The sequence below is a fragment of the Bombina bombina genome, chromosome 5, assembly GCF_027579735.1.
Source record: "Bombina bombina isolate aBomBom1 chromosome 5, aBomBom1.pri, whole genome shotgun sequence".
NCBI lineage: Eukaryota > Metazoa > Chordata > Amphibia > Anura > Bombinatoridae > Bombina > Bombina bombina.
In genome coordinates this window covers 561,457,794-561,474,948 of record NC_069503.1, presented here as the reverse complement: position 1 = coordinate 561,474,948, position 17,155 = coordinate 561,457,794, and the positions used below count along the sequence as shown (strand labels likewise).

Below are 17,155 nucleotides of genomic sequence, written 5' to 3'. Positions count from 1 at the left end.
ATCTAAGACGTTTTGTCGGTATGGCGAGGCCTTGTACCGACCTCAACACATGAGGTATGATGAAAGCAGGTATGATGACAGATTTCTTGTCTGTCTGAGGACGAGCTGACTCAGCTCGAAAACGTTCACAGAATAAAGTGGATATCTATGTAAGTCCTTTGGAGTGCGCTTTTTCTTCAATACTGCATACTCTGTTTGCTTTCTAGTTAGGTTTGGAGTGCACTTTGCCGTTGTTTTATATATGTGTGTGTGTGTGTATGTATATATATATATATATATATATACATATATATATATATATATATATATATATACAAAACACGGAAGGGAACTGCACTCTCATACCGGACCGGGTACACATCCTATGACCCTGCAACATGCTCAGCCCTGGGTGCCACTGGCACTCACAGGAAGCTGTGCTGTCCCCAGAGCCACAAGCAGTTAACCCCAGACAGGTCTGGGTGCAAGAACCATAGGGAAAATTACAAAACAAATTAATACAACACACAGAGAAAACCCAGCACTCACTTACAAGCTCTCAGCTAAGATTTAAAAGCAAAAATGGAAAGGTTAGTCACCGCATCTGGCCAAATGGGACAAGCTCAGGTACCACGTCAAGGTCCTCTCCAATACCTGAGACCCTAAAACAGCCACACAATGCAAGCTTTCAAATCCAAACAAACTGAAAACAAAAAAAGGGTGCACAGGAATATGTAATCACCCTAGACATATACAAAACACGGAAGGGAACTGCACTCTCATACCGGACCGGGTACACATCCTATGACCCTGCAACATGCTCAGCCCTGGGTGCCACTGGCACTCACAGGAAGCTGTGCTGTCCCCAGAGCCACAAGCAGTTAACCCCAGACAGGTCTGGGTGCAAGAACCATAGGGAAAATTACAAAACAAATTAATACAACACACAGAGAAAACCCAGCACTCACTTACAAGCTCTCAGCTAAGATTTAAAAGCAAAAATGGAAAGGTTAGTCACCGCATCTGGCCAAATGGGACAAGCTCAGGTACCACGTCAAGGTCCTCTCCAATACCTGAGACCCTAAAACAGCCACACAATGCAAGCTTTCAAATCCAAACAAACTGAAAACAAAAAAAGGGTGCACAGGAATATGTAATCACCCTAGACATATACAAAACACGGAAGGGAACTGCACTCTGTTTTAGGGTCTCAGGTATTGGAGAGGACCTTGACGTGGTACCTGAGCTTGTCCCATTTGGCCAGATGCGGTGACTAACCTTTCCATTTTTGCTTTTAAATCTTAGCTGAGAGCTTGTAAGTGAGTGCTGGGTTTTCTCTGTGTGTTGTATATATATATATATATATATATATATATATATATATATATATATATATATATATATATGTGTATATATATATGTGTGTGTGTGTACTGGTCCCATAATTTTGTACGATTATGTGTGCCCCCCCATATGTGGTTCCTGGAGATGCCTTTGATTGACAGTTCTGATATTTAATAATATAATTTAATCAATATAATATTTATATAGTTTAATGTCAGAATGTTCATGCTTTTAAAGGAATTTGTGTATATATATATATATATATATATATATATATATATATGTGTGTACTAATAATGACACAGCATGATAAACAAGTGACTTTGGCAACTCCCACAATGCTCTGTTGCCAGATTTTATTACTAAGAATCATGTTTATTTTATATTGTTAACCTTTATATCTCTGCAACCATTGCTTATTTTTATCACCAAAGGTGATAAATTATTTTTATCATGCAATTGTTTTCAATATTAAGAGATAAGGAAAAACAAAAACAATGTAACTCCAAAAATGTTAAACAGGTTTACTTCAGATTTACAGCATTTCCAGTCACTGAGGGTGCCCAAAAACTGACAAGCTTTAAAGAAGTTAATTCACAATCCAAAGTTATTAGCTCCTTAAAAACATTTAACCTTTATCTATCTTCAAGTTAAAATATAGAAATTGTCTGTTAAAAAATCGGAAACCATATTAACAATAAATTGGAGAATTGTGTTCAAATTATTATCATCATTTATTTGTATAGCGCCACAAAATTTTGTAGCGCTGTTTCTACTTCACAGTTTTAATAGTTTTTCTTTAATCACTGACTCCTGAGATTTTGCTTTTCATGCCCTAATTTTGAATATAAAAAATATGTATAGACTTGCTTAAGCACTTGGTTGTCAATATTAAGCACCATACATAAGATGCTGTTTAACCCCTTAGTGACCAGAGCACTTTTCCATTTTCTGTCCGTTTGGGACCAAGGCTATTTTTACATTTCTGCGGTGTTTGTGTTTAGCTGAAATTTTCCTCTTACTCATTTACTGTACCCACACATATTATATACCGTTTTTCTCGCCATTAAATGGACTTTCTAAAAATACCATTATTTTCATCATATCTTATCATTTACTATAAAAAAATTATAAAATATGAGGAAAAATGGAAAAAAACACACTTTTTCTAACTTTGAACCCCAAAATCTGTTACACATCTACAACCACCAAAAAACACCCATGCTAAATTGTTTCTAAATTTTGTCCTGAGTTTAGAAATACCCAATGTTTACATCTTCTTTGCTTTTTTTGTAACTTATAGGGCCATAAATACAAGTAGCACTTTGCTATTTCCAAACCATTATTTTTCAAAATTAGCGCTAGTTACATTAGAACACTAATATCTTTCAGGAATCCCTGAATATCCATTGACATGTATATATTTTTTTTTAGAAGACATCCCAAATTATTGATCTAGGCCCATTTTGGTATATTTCATGCCACCATTTCACCGCCAAATGCGATCAAATACAAAAAATTGTTCACTTTTTCACAAATTTTTTCACAAACTTTCAGTTTCTCACTGAAATTATTTACTAACAGCTTGTGCAATTATGGCATAAATGGTTGTAAATTCTTCTCTGGGATCCCCTTTGTTCAGAAATAGCAGACATATATGGCTTTGGCATTGCTTTTTGGTAATTAGAAGGCCGCTAAATGCCACTGCGCACCACACGTGTATTATGCCCAGCAGTGAAGGGGTTAATTAGGGAGCATGTAAGGAGCTTTTTGGGGTAATTTTAGCTTTAGTGTAGTGTAGTAGACAACCCCAAGTATTGATCTAGGCCCATTTTGGTATATTTCATGCCACCAGTTCACCGCCAAATGCGATCAAATTAAAAAAAACGTAAAATTTTTCACAATTTTAGGTTTCTCACTGAAATAATTTACAAACAGCTTGTGCAATTATGGCACAAATGGTTGTAAATGCTTCTCTGGGATCCCCTTTGTTCAGAAATAGCAGACATATATGACTTTGGAGTTGCTTTTTGGTAATTAGAATGCTGCTAAATGGCGCTGCGCATCACACGTGTATTATGGCTAGCAGTGAAGGGGTTAATTAGGTAGCTTGTAGGGAGCTTGCAGGGTTAATTTTAGCTTTAGTGTAAAGATCAGCCTCCCACCTGAAACATCAGACCCCCTGATCCCTCCCAAACATCTCTCTTCCCTCCCCTAGCCCACAAATGTCCCCGCCATCTTAAGTACTGGCAGAAACTCTGCCAGTACTAAAATAAAAGGTATATTTGGGCTTTTTTGTGCATTTTTTGTTAGCATATTTACATATGCTTCTGTGTAGGGATCCCCCTTAGCCCCCAACCTCACTGATCCCACACTAAATAGCTCTCTAACCCTCCCCCTCTGACTTAATGTGCGCCATCTTGGGTACTGGCAGCTGTCTGCCAGTACCCAGTTTAGTGAAAAAAAATGCTTTTTTTTTAATAAAATATGTCCCTTTTCTGTAGTGTAGCTTTCCCCCCCCCCCAAGACCAACCCCCCACCCCTTCCAGATCCCTTAGATGTTTTTTAAAAAAAGTTTATTTATTTTTTTTTTTACTTTTCCTTTTCTACTTTTCTGTAGTGTAGCGGTTCCCACCCGCTCCCGCCCCGTGCACGCGCCCGCCCGCCACCCCCCGTGCACGCGCGCGCGCCCGTGCGCGCCCCCAACGATCACGATCCCGATCCCGCCCCCCGTGACGTCACGCGCGACACCGATGGCCGCCCACCCGCCTCCCAATTCGGCTCCCACCCACCAACGATACCGGCCATCGATGTCCGGTGCAGAGAGGGCCACAGAGTGGCTCTCTCTGCATCGGATGGCCATGTATGGTTATTGCAGGATGCCTCCATATCGAGGCATCACTGCAATAACCGGAAAGCAGCTGGAAGCGAGCAGGATCGCTTCCAGCTGCTTTCCACACCGAGGACGTGCAGGGTACGTCCTCAGGCGTTAACTGCCTTTTTTTTGAGGACGTACCCTGCACGTCCTCGGTCATTAAGGGGTTAATTACAGTATTTCTTTCCTTTTTAAAAAAAAAAACAAAAAACAAAAACAAAAAAACTGTTTGTTTCCTTTACATAGCAGTGTTTGGGTGTAAAAACATGATTTGTGTTTTGGCATCTTCTTAACCATGCAATACTTATTTCAAGAAATTGAAAATAATTATATGTTTACGGAATTCAAAGTGAAGTTTATTAAGTAGGGCTAGTTTTTTTGTTTATGATTCTCATTCATGTTACAAGCATAGGGATTGGTATTCAGACTAAGCTTCCACCTTTAATTTAGCAGTGGTTGTCTGAGAATGATGTCACCATGCTGCTCATTGGCTGTTGCCCCACTTAATGCAGGCAAAGAGAGAGGAAAGATGCAGACAGTTGCCTCAGCATCAAATGTATGATCCTTTCTGTGTGCTGAGAGCTCTGCTTGTAGTTCCTGAAAATCTGTTGTTCTTTGCTTATGGGGGAAGGGAAGAAGGGCCATGTGAGCTACCAGGAATATCCTACATTTAAGGGGAAATCCAGGATTATTGAGAGGAATGAGGCGACTGATCTGCAAACGCATCTGTGATTGTAAGTGGGAATATAAGAGTGGGAGAAACGATGCTAGTTGTAGCTTCACACATTCTAAAGGGAAACACCCCAGCATCAGGTAATAAATAAAATGTAATGTGTTTTTCATGTTCTCCCTTCTCTTCATCCTTCTTACCTAATTGTTAGGTGCACATGATTTACCTTTTTGATTTCACTTTCCTATGGCATTTTGGCCTATATCAAATGATGTAATAATTAGCATTGATTTTTCTTCTCCCCCACCATAGTTATTCTAGTGTAAATTTGATATCCTTGAGCTGTTGTGTGGGATTTACAAGCTCTGATTTCAAGTGATCCATTTAAGGTGTGTCCCTGTCTCACTCTCTGTGTTTTGTTTTTATGATTCATAGATAAAAGCGTTGATGATGATGAGACAGTGGATGGCAACAGATCCTCAGCTGCATCAGCTTTCAAGCTTCCTGCTCCCAAGAGACCAGGGAATCCAAGCAACCCTGCAAGGAAGCCTGTGACTGGAGTCAAGGTTGTAGGTAAAACGCATTACATAGTAAATTTATACACAATCAGTGCTGATTTTGTTTATGAATATTATCAATCTTTGTTACAAAGTAATTTACAGCTACACACTTAAAGGGACATTAAACACTTTGAGACGGTTATATAAAATTATAAATCATATATATATATATATAAACTATTTCTGCAATATACTTTCATTTTTTATTTTGTCCTCCTTTTCCTGTAATTCCATTCTGAAATTGTGAGCTTTTCAGTTCCTGTTAGAAATGGAAGTGCAGAACATTTATATTCCACACAGCCATTGGCTGCACTCTCTAGTGATCTATTTATAACTGTGCCTAATTGGACAAAACAGAGAAGGTAACCTAAGTTGTTTTATAGACACTCAAACTTTACACTTATTTTGTTAATATTTAAACAGCTAATGGAACTTTAAAAAATACATCTACATCTTATTCTCAGACTAATCTTTTTCTGTGAATACATCATTCTTTCTTACATTTATTTAGTGTTTAATGTCCCTCTAATGAAATCACTAACATTAATATGCTCCATTTTTTTTGTTTCTCGATTCAGATAGAGCATACACTTTTTAACTACTTTCCAGTTAACTTCTATTACCTAATTTGCTTTCTTTTGTTGGTAGCCTTTGTTGACGGAGCAGTTATGCACTTCTGGGAGCTAGCTGAATGGATTGGGTGAGCCAGTGACAAGAGACATATATGCGAAGCCACCAATCATCAGCTAGCTCCCAGTAGTGCATTGCTGCTCCTGAGCCTATCTAAAGATAAGCCTAGGTAGCAAAGGATACCAAGAGAACAAATCAAATTAGATAATAGTAATAGATAGATTTTCATGGTTGCTAGTGATAAAATTACATGCCGTGCTGTGGAATCTGTTGGCACTCTAAAAATAACAGATAATAATAAAAGTAATGAATAAGAGCATTCAGTTTTTACACTATAATGGCCTTTTAATTGCATAGCTTAGAATTACTGTGTAGTAGCAGGGAATACAGCAAAGATCTGGTGTGCTTGTCTGAGTAGCTTTCCATACAGTCATTTATCAGTATTTTTTTCAGTCTTCTGTGTGCTCTCATCATAAATAACCATTGTGGTGTGCAATACATTTATTATTATCAGTTATTAGTAGAGTGTCAACAGATTCCACAGCGCTAAATCTGAGCTTCTTAAACTTTTTTCAACTTTTTTATACATCAATATACCACACAAGTGAGAGGATTATTAGCGAAAATAAGTAAATTAAATGTTATGGCCATTGCTAATCGCTAATAATTAGACTCACTGTCTAAGACCATGGGGTCAATTTATCAAGCTCCATATGGAGCTTGATGCCCCATGATTCTGGCGACCCTTTAGGCTCGCCGGAAACAGAAGTTATGAAGCAGCGGTCTAAAGACTGCTGCTCCATAACCTGTTCGCCTGCTCTCAGGCGGCGGACAGAAATCAACCTGATCGAATACAATCGGGTTGATTGACACCCCCTGCTAGCGGCCGATTGGCTGCGAATCTGCAGAGGGCGGCATTGCACCAGCAGTTAACAAGAACTGCTGGTGCAATGATAAATGCCGACAGCAAATGCTGTCGGCATTTATCGATGTGCAGCGGACATGATGTGCTTCATTGCATAATGTCCGCTCGCACATTAATAAATTGACCCCATGTATCTTCTATGTAGACCTCTCCCCTGTGTGTGAAGATGAGCATGGCCCACACACTGGGCTTGATTCCGAGTGGAGCAGTAGTTTGCGCTCTTATTTGAACATAAAACTGCTATAATTATTTTTTCCTTCCTAAGACAGGGAGAGTCCACGGCTTCATTCCTTACTGTTGGGAGAAACAACACTTGACCACCAGGAGGAAGCAAAGACACCCCAGCCAAAGGCTTAAATATCCCTCCCACTTCCTCATTACCCCAGTTATTCTTTGCCTTTCATCACGATAGGAGGTGGCAGAGAAGAGTCAGAAGATTTGGAGAGTCCTGAAACAGGGTATCTGCCCTTCGAGATAGGACTCGAGTTTTATGTAGTCATGTCAACCTCTCAGTGAGAGTATTGATGAAAGTTAGAGTCTGGCGATGCAGGGAAAGTTTTTCTGCGAAACCATCCAGACTACTGCTAAAAGCTCCTAAGCAATCAGTGTTGACGAGTTTCACTACCTGCTTTCTCTCACTCAAGTCCATGTCAGAAGCGCTGCTATAAGACTGTCACACTTGAGAGGCTGTGTTCTGTTCCACAGCATAGATCCTAGATGTATGATCATTTAAATTTGTACACATAAAACGCTATAACAGGTTCACAGTGTGGCTCCTTTAAACCTTCATAGGATCCAGGGTTAATATCCTCTGAGGGGGGTTTATTGAACAGTTGGTGTTAATTAATTAGTGTATTCATTATTTACTTTCTGTTTTGTGTGATTTTATGTGCTGGGCTTATAGATTGTGTGTTTTTGGCTAGAACAAATAGGTTTCAGATCCAGAGTACAAGTAGTAAGCAGGCACTGCAACGAGGGTTTCTTTTTTAAAAAAAATAAAAAGTATCCTTTATTGAAAAAACAAGGTTAAAAAGATTTTAACCAGCTACAAACGCTGGATGACACGCTAAAAGAGACAAATGGCAGGAGTGTATGAGAGACACTATTAGCTGTCTGACTAGTTTCGCGTCCCTCTTCACGGTTGTTGCCAGACACGCCGCACGCTTCTCAGCATCAACTAACAAATAGGTTTCACTTTCGTTTTTTAAAGTGTTGCACAGCTCCTATTAACTTTCTGTACTTTTCATAGCATGTGGTCTATGTTAATTTCCTCCATTCCATCTGAGACTTCAACCTGAGAAGAGCATTTCCTCTATTAACTGTCTGGGTCTAGGAGGTGGTGAGTGCCCCAGCCATTGGGAGTATATAAAAAATTTTTTTTTTATTTGTGTCCTTCTGTGAGTATAACTTGAGCTATAGAGGACTCTGACATGTTAGAAGGTACTTCTTCTGTACTAAATCATACCTGTTTATATTGTGAGGAGGCCGTGGTTTTCACCGTTATAAAGTCTAAGAAGGGAGACAAGCCTGCTAAGGCTATTAGTCCCTCTGAGCCGTCTATCTCTCAGTCCCGTGAGATTACTATCCTTGCTACATTATCCACTCCACATGCAGTTCCCCGTAGCACATCTAATCCTCCATCTGGAGGGGGCCTTCGTCCTGCGGACTTTGCCACATAGTTACAAATGGCGCTGTCTGCCGCCCTCAGTGCATTACCTGGCTCTAACAAACGCAAGAGAAAGGTTAAACATAGCTCTCCTGTCATCTAAATATTTATCGGATTTAGCTATTATGTCCCAGTTATACAATGATGAGTTAACCTCTGTAGCTTCAGGGGGTGAACTTTCTGGGTCTGAGTTCTTAGTGTCTAAGCCTCCTGCTGTGGAGGAGCCGTCTTGAGGATAGTTCTTTGTTCAGAGAGCTGATGGATAAGAAAATGGAAACCTTTCTGAGAGAGATGTTTCAACATACAGGATTTTTGTTTCAACCGGAGGCTGCAGTTACCGCAGCTGCTGGAGTAGCTACCTACTGGTGCGACTCTTTGTTGGAACTCATTGAGGTGGAGTCTCCCCTCAAGGACATTCAAGGCAGAATTAAAGCTCGGAGAATTGCTAATTTTTTTATCTGTGATGCGAATATGCAAATTATTCGCCTAAATGCAAAGGTCTCTGGCTTTGCGTTCCTAGCCTGCCGGGCGCTCTGGTAGAAGTCTTGGTCTGTGGATATGACTGAAGTCCAAAATCCTTTCTCTTCCCTTCAAGTGAAAGATTTTATTTGGTCCAGAGTCAAGGGTGCCTTCCTACCACAAGATAAGAAGAAGAAGTCTAAGGGACGACAATCTTCTAATTTTCGTTCCTTTCGTTCTAACAAATCCCAACGACAACAATTCTCATCCAAGCCCGAGAAACCCAAGAGTACTTGGAAGCCGGCTCAGTCCTGGAATAAGTCCAAGCAGAATAAGAAGCCTGCCGAAAACAAATCAGCATAAAGGGGCGGCCCCTGATCCAGGATCAGATCATGTAGGGGGCAGACTGTCTCCTTTTTTTTTTTTAGACGCTTGGTCCATAGATGTACAGGATACGTGGGTCCTGGACGTCACACTCAGGGATACAAGATAAGCTTCAAATCTAATCCACCCAGGGGCAAATTCCTACTCTTGAACCTGTCTACCAGACCAGAAAATAGGGATGCCTTTCTAGGGTGCGTTCGGGACCTATCCTCCTAAGGAGTTGTGGTCCTGGTGCCTATCGAAGAAAGAGGTTTAGGGTTTTATTCAAACCTTTTTCGTGGTCCCAAAGAAGGAGGAAACTTTCCGTGCAATTCTGGACCTAAAGTGCTTAAACAAATTTCCTTCTTAATATGAGGAGAGTCCACGGCTTCATTCCTTACTTGTGGAAATACAGAACCTGGCCACCAGGATGAGGCAAAAACACTCCAGCCAAAGGCTTAAATACCTCCCCCACTTCCCTCATCCTTCAGTCGTTCTTTGCCTTTTGTCACAGGAGGTTGGCAGAGAAGTGTCAGAAGTAGTTCCTTTTGGAGGGTAGTACTCTTCGAGATGGGACTGGAGTTTTAAGTAGTCTTGTCAGCCTCTCAGTGAGAGCATTGACGAAAGTTAGAGTCTGGAGATGCAGGGAGAGTCTTTCTGCGAACCCATGCAGACTCATAATAACAGCTCCTTAAGCAATCAGTGTTGACGAGTTTCACTGCCTGCTTTTCTTCACTCAAGCCCATGTCAGAAGCGCTGCTACAATCAGTCAAGCTTGAAGGACCGTGTCACTGTTCCACGGCATAGATTCCGGTAAGATTGTTTCATTATTTTACAGACGTTAACGATAGGAGACAGGGTCACAGAAGGACTCCTTTATCTTTATGGAATCAAGGGTTAATATCTCCTGAGGGGTATTATTGAACAGTGTTTTTAATCATGTTTGCTATGTGATTTTGACTGCTTATGTGGAAGAATGCTTGGGTTCTTAGGCTGATATGGAACGTACAGGCTATTTCATTTGAGAGCTGTGCAGTTTCTTGTATAAGCTGGCATGCTTTTTCTTTAGCAGAGGCAGGTAGTGATATCTGACATGATTTTTACTGTGCCCACTAGACTATCGCTGAATCAATATAAAGTAACGTTGGCCTTGTAATGAGTGCAAAAATAGAAGTGCTAATACTTTTATTCTCCACTTGGATTTTGGGGTTTATGCAGAATTAAAAGGACAGGAAACCTCAAATTTTTCTTTCGGATTCGGATAGAACATACAATTTTATGCAACTTTTCAATTTACCTCTATTGTCAAATTTGCTTCATTCTCTTGTTTTCATTTGCTGAAGGAACATTGGCAGCCTGCTTAACACATCTTGTTAGCCAATCACAAGAGACATGCGATACTAAGAGAATAAAACACATTTTAAAATAGAACTACACTTGAGTGTCTTAAAATTGCATGCTTTTGAGTGTAAATTTAAATGGTGCTGTTATTTTTTCATTTGTTAATTTCAGGTTGTGGGAGTGCTGAGTTGTGTGATAGATATCTTTATCAGCTAGTGAACATTAGTCGTACACAATGTTAAACAGTGTGTTTTAATATGTATTTGTTTAAAAGAGAAAAATATGTTTAAATGTTGTTCCTCCATATGCATGATAGAAAAAAATGCATACAATATCCCTAATAGGGGCTTGTAAGTATGAATTCAAAGTTGGGATTTTATTTTGTAATACAGTATTTATTTTATTATTATTTTCATAATCCTTCTTATAAAGTATCTATTAAACATCAATACAAAGGGTACTGTTATTACACTTTTTGTTTACAAAATTAAATAGTTACACGGACTCTAAAGGGCCAAAGGCCCTTCACCACAAGTTATTATTTATAGTTTTGAGCTTGCATACTAACATGTAGATTAGGATCAGATTAGAAAACCTTTGTAAAAAAACAGAGACCTCTGAATAAGTGAGTTTTTATGGAACACTGGAAACTGAAAGCTTGAGGTAAATACTGCAGAGTGAGCAAACAGTTCCCTAGTAGCAGTGGATATTATGAATACTCGTTTAGACATGGGTCTAAGGATGTGATGGAGGATTGGGGTTTGGACAAAGCAAAGAGTGTGAGTGGAGGAATATTTCTAGGTGAGAGGGGAGTGAATGATTTGTATGTGAGGGATTTCTATTTTTTTTTTCCTGGAGGATAATACAAGGAGTTACTAGAGGTACTGAAATATTGCTTTAACAGATGGGATGATGTTTAATGTGGCTTTTGGCAGCGGTCTTCATAAAGAATTTAAATGGGCACAGATAGTGTGCTGGAAGACCAGCAAGCATAGAGGTGCAGTAGTCGATGTGCAATATGAGGAGTAAATGAATTAGAACTGTAAAATGTAAACTAAGGGTAGCAAGTGTGGGAGTTAAAATAGGTAAGGGCAAGGGTAGAGGGTCAAGGGGATGCATAGGATCTCAGTTTTAAGGATGTTAGTTGGTGTAAGGACTGCAGTTGAAAATATGCAACTAGATGAAATAATCCTGGAGCAAAAAAAAAGTAGACTTGGGTGTCATTAATTTATGATGATGATAACCAATAATGTATTAGAAAACCCAGGGTTGATGTTTAAACTGAATAATTGTACCTATAACTAAGCAGTGTTGCTCGCCATTAGTGGTACAGTAGCAAAAGATAAATCAGAAATATACTTAAACCCTTTGCTGCTGAGCCATTATCACAACCCTGTGCTAGGTGTTTAATATTTGGCCCTTTATTGCATTTACAGATACATTTCAACTTTTTTTCTGTGCTGTACCCACACACATATTACTTTTTTTTGTTTGTTTGTTTTTTTCAACTCCAAGCATTTTCAGAAAATAGTTTTAATTTGCAGAATATCATACTATAGGAAAATACCACTATATGAAATGCAGAAAAAAATGTTATTTACTATTGCATACATAGTAAATAGAAGCATGGGACTTATAAACTATTTCAGATCCCGCATTTTCATCAGTTTACCTTCCCAAAACACCAAAATCAAGCATTTTAAATCTATATTTCTTTCATATTGGTGATAAGAGTCCACGATCCATTACTCCTGGGAATTACCTTGCCTGCCACTATGAGAAGGCAAATACATCAGAGCTCTATATACACCCTCCAACCTTTATAGTAATCAGTTTTGTCTTTGCTGCCTCCACTGGAGGTAGGTGAAGAATATAGATGTGCAAGATTGTTTATTTTATTTTAAGGTTTCATGGTTAGTACCTTGGGTTTCCCCTCTTCACATGAGGGACATATAAGGCATTATAGCTTATTTTTATCCTTTAAAGGGATAAGGATATTCCTTTCTGACATTTTGTGCAGGAAACTTCCTTTGCACTTTATTCTTACTACAGGACATTCTTAAACATTCTACTGATAATAATCTCATTACTAGTTTTAAGTTTTTTGAGGGAAGTTTATGCTTTAGCCATTAGGAATGCATGTGGCCATCTTATTAGTGCTTGTTTAATTAGCACATATGCTTTTATGATTATATAGGGATGCTATATAGTGGTTTCCTCTCAGAGTACAGTGCTTGTCAGAGGGATGTATTTGGAGTATAGTTTATAATTATATGGTTTCACCTCATGGGAAATCTTTCAGAAACCCCCTGCAATCGGTTGCAGGGACGTGTCTTCTGCCTCCCTTAATGGATCTATAATATACCATTTCCATAAACTCTGCTGATATGTTTCAGTACTGGTTTGGCTGTTTTGCTGCTTGTTTGTGAGTGTCTATTGAATAGTGCTGTTGTAGTGCTTCCTGCCATGATAATTTTTTTCAAGGCTTGCAGTTTTTGAACCATTTGCCTGTTCTCTCACTTTCAAACACGCAGTAAAGGTATTTCCTATGTGATTTCTGTCCTCATATGTCACAGGGGCTTGTACTGCCGCCCTCTTCTGTGTGATTTTGGTATTTCCTACAAGATTTCCTCTGTGATACCTGTATCTGCACTGGATGGATTCTCCTCTGGATACGGCTGCATCTGAATAGCAGGTGGAGTGGCGTTTTTGCAGCAAATACAATTAAATAATCTATCTACCATAGATGATTTAATTGTATTTGCTCAGAGGCTATTTGTAGGTGCACAGTCAGGTACAACACAGCCATTGGACTAACTATTGACACACTTTTTTGCCTATTTTGCAGTTCCTGCATTCTTTATGCTGTTTTCAGACATTACAGACTATACTGAATGGCTTTATTAACTCTGGCAGCTATATGGAGACCTTTTAGCACCTTTCTGTAATAGGTGTTTGGCCCTTTAAGATATTTGTTGGCGTTTTGGTGCAAATGGTTGTGCACTATCTAGTTTGTAGGGGATGTGTTTTTTTATGGGATTTTAAGTCTAATTTTGCTCATTACAGAAAATATTTGGTTATTTTGCCATTTTCTTTTTTGCCTACTCTCTGGCAGTTACCACCCCCCCCCCCCCCAACTTCCCAGCCTTTTTCAAATTTCCTGAGACCTACCTCAGTCTAGATAAGCTGAGCAGTGATGTAGGTATAACTTTGGTTGCTAGAAATGTACTCATACTAAGTGTTGCCGGGGGGGGGGGGTTATTTAGCATTTTCAGTTTCAGTGTATTTAACACTAAGCTTAAAGAGTTTCAGAGCATTTATACTCTCTTTTCATTATTTGTATAAGGTTTTTACTCTGTATTATGGAATAAAATATGTCCCCACTGTTTCTTGTACTTATATATATATATTATAGATGTATAGCTCTATTTTATACAATTGGCCTTAATCTTTTACTTACTATTAGGAATTTTGTTCAGGGATTTTAAAATGCTGTTTTTCCCTGTAAATAATTCAGTGTGTATGGGTTATGAATAGCTCAATAGGTAGCATACTGAACTAAGGAACATGGAGACACACGTTCTAATCCAGCACAGAAACTCTACTCAGCAATCACACACATAACCTGTTGTTTATTCTACTGTTAATGTGAGTTAGGTCATATGGACATTAAGTAATTTATTTATCTAGATTGTTTGGCGACAATCCCTGCAATTATGTAGTATAAACACAAATCTGGGGATTTACCTTTAGTCTGTTGTAGTATGTGTGCAGAATGTCTCATCTGCCAAAATGTTTCTGTGTTGCTGAAATTTTCACCCCCCCCAAAAAAAGCACACAAAAAAAACAGTTTCTATGTATTTATTAGTTATACCTATTGTAGAATCTGCTAACTTTTTAGTTACTATTTCCACACTAATATTACCTTTAGCTTAGGAAATCAGGACGCTGCTTGATGAAAGTATTTCTTTTATTATACAGAAAATAAGTATTTACATAGAAACAAGTTGCTAACTAATGTAAGGGAAGGAAAGGGAAGTTGGAAAAGGGGAGAGGGAGAGATGGAAGGGGAGAGGTGAGTGAGAAGAGAGAGCTTGCTTAGTCTACAATGGCAACTAACTTATATAGTCATTCATTCTTTCTCACACCCCAGCCCACACTCTATAAATTCTTCAGAGACCAGATGACATCATTAGATCAGGGGGGTAGAATGTGATGTCCTTAGGCTGTTGGTGATAGGAACTGAGATAAAATCAGGGCCTTGTACACATCTGTGCTGAAATGCTAAAATGTTTGTAAGGGTTGTAAAATGTCTTAGTGAATCCTGTGGTATCCTTCTGATCTATTGTTTATTCAGATCTCCAACTGGTTTCCACTTGTCTTGTCACCTCTGAACTGGAACTGTAGGTCAGTGTGCATTTAACCCTTTGTATAGACAAATGTCCCTTAGCATTATTCAATAATGTCCATGGAAATAACAGTCTGATATTAAAGTTAGGTGTGTTCATAAAATACAACATTCCCCTCTTTGATCATTAAATCACTTATGATCATAACGTTGTACTGCTCACTTTATAGTTTCTTCTGTGAGTGGGGCAACCTGAAATAAAACCATTCATTCACATCCATACTCTAAATAAATACTAAAATACAATCCCCTTACAATGTGTAGCACATTCTAACAATCACATTATGAATATGATGATTAGATCAATTTTACAAATACAATATATATTTTTCCCGGTTAGAATTAACAATAATCTGAGATGTATATCAAATCATCGGCATATTTAGAGTAATTATACATATGATACAAATTAATTGTTACATATCACACACAATCTTAATGACTACTACTAGGAGTAGTGCTCGAACTTTGCTAATTATTCTCTAGCACATTGTGAGATTTGAATGTTATACATATGTGACAGATTATAATTTATTAATACAAAATACTTGCTATCTGAGGTCATAAACAAAACGTAGCCTATAGCTTTGCAAAACATGTATACTAATGTCATTTTAACATTAAATCATAGTATCATTATCTGCTTCAAGGCATGCACACAGTCTTATAATCTACTGGTCAGCACTTAAACCTATAAGTAGACAATGTTATACTCTTTAAACATAACTGGCTTATGAAATTTTTTTTACTGAAAACCATTGTGGCAAAACAGATTTAAAAATAAAAAAAACTAATACGGAAGCATTTAAAAAAAATGTTACCTATTGTGATAAAAAAAATGTCCTTAAAAATAAAAAATGTCCTCAAAAATACAAAAATGGTAGTGAAGGGATCCCCCGTTTGGTTCCTTGATAGAAAAGGAACCATATTACAAAAAATAACAATAATTCATTTTAAACATATAAAACAGAGACAACACAGAACAAACACAACATAAAAACAGTACGCCACACAAAACATGTTGCTGTTCTCTTTAAATATAACAGCGTTCTTAAATAACTAAATTTGGATTTTGCATTAAATTATCCAATTTAAAATATCTAGTCTTCTCTACAGTAAATGATTTGTGCTTCTTTGGGTGATGGTATAGGTTGCTTCTGTAAGTAATCAGAATTGTTAGTTCATGACATTAATAACACAAACAAAATAACATACATATAAAACAGTACTTGAAACCATGACTTTTAAAATAAACTGGTTATGATCAAATGTTTGCAAACAATTCATTGTGGCTATATTACATTTATGTAACTGATGAGCTCATCATAAAGTACCACGTGGTCTTTAAGAAAAAGGGGGAAATGCATTTCTTTATACTATAAACATTTTATTCATGAATAGCAACAACCTGTGAATAAAAATAAACAATTACAAAATTCTTAATTTCTAGAAGTAGACTGTACAAAGTTCACTTCTCTTCAAGTAATAGCCCTAAAAAGAAAGAAAAAAAAGAAAGAAACATAGCATTAATATAGACATATATACAAAGTAAATAAATGAAACAAAATAAATCTCTACTTGCCTATAGTAAAATTCTACCATCACTATACATGGAATACAGGGTAATAGAATGTAGAGAATAGAGACAGATTTCTGCAATTAATTGGCAATATACACAGGCTGAGCTAAATTGTATATCAATAGATGCATTGCCAATTGTGTATAATTAAACAGTGCCCAAAATGGCCAGGTTATGTAAGGCATCTGAAATGGAACATTTGTCCCTTCTTTTTTAGATGGGGGCTCTTTGCAATTTTGCTGAGAGTCTTTTTTAGATGGGGGCTCTTTGCAAGTTTCCTCCCTAGTAGGTTCTTCTATTATTTCTTTCTTTGTTAAAGAAGATATATTCTGTTCATTTTCACCTTCAAATATAGC

General features: G+C 37.9%; 1 protein-coding gene across 1 annotated transcript in view; it reads left to right on the top strand.

The window, feature by feature from the left end:
- The first annotated feature begins 4,767 nt into the window (after positions 1 to 4,767).
- The window catches only part of LOC128661553 (CLIP-associating protein 2-like), an 898,219-nt gene continuing 885,831 nt past the window's right edge, over positions 4,768 to 17,155 (top strand). The window contains exons 1-2 of the mRNA XM_053715796.1: positions 4,768 to 4,932; positions 5,304 to 5,441. Coding sequence (XP_053571771.1) covers positions 4,899 to 4,932; positions 5,304 to 5,441 — 172 coding nt within the window. The 5' untranslated portion in view covers positions 4,768 to 4,898. The remainder of the gene's footprint in view (positions 4,933 to 5,303; positions 5,442 to 17,155) is intronic.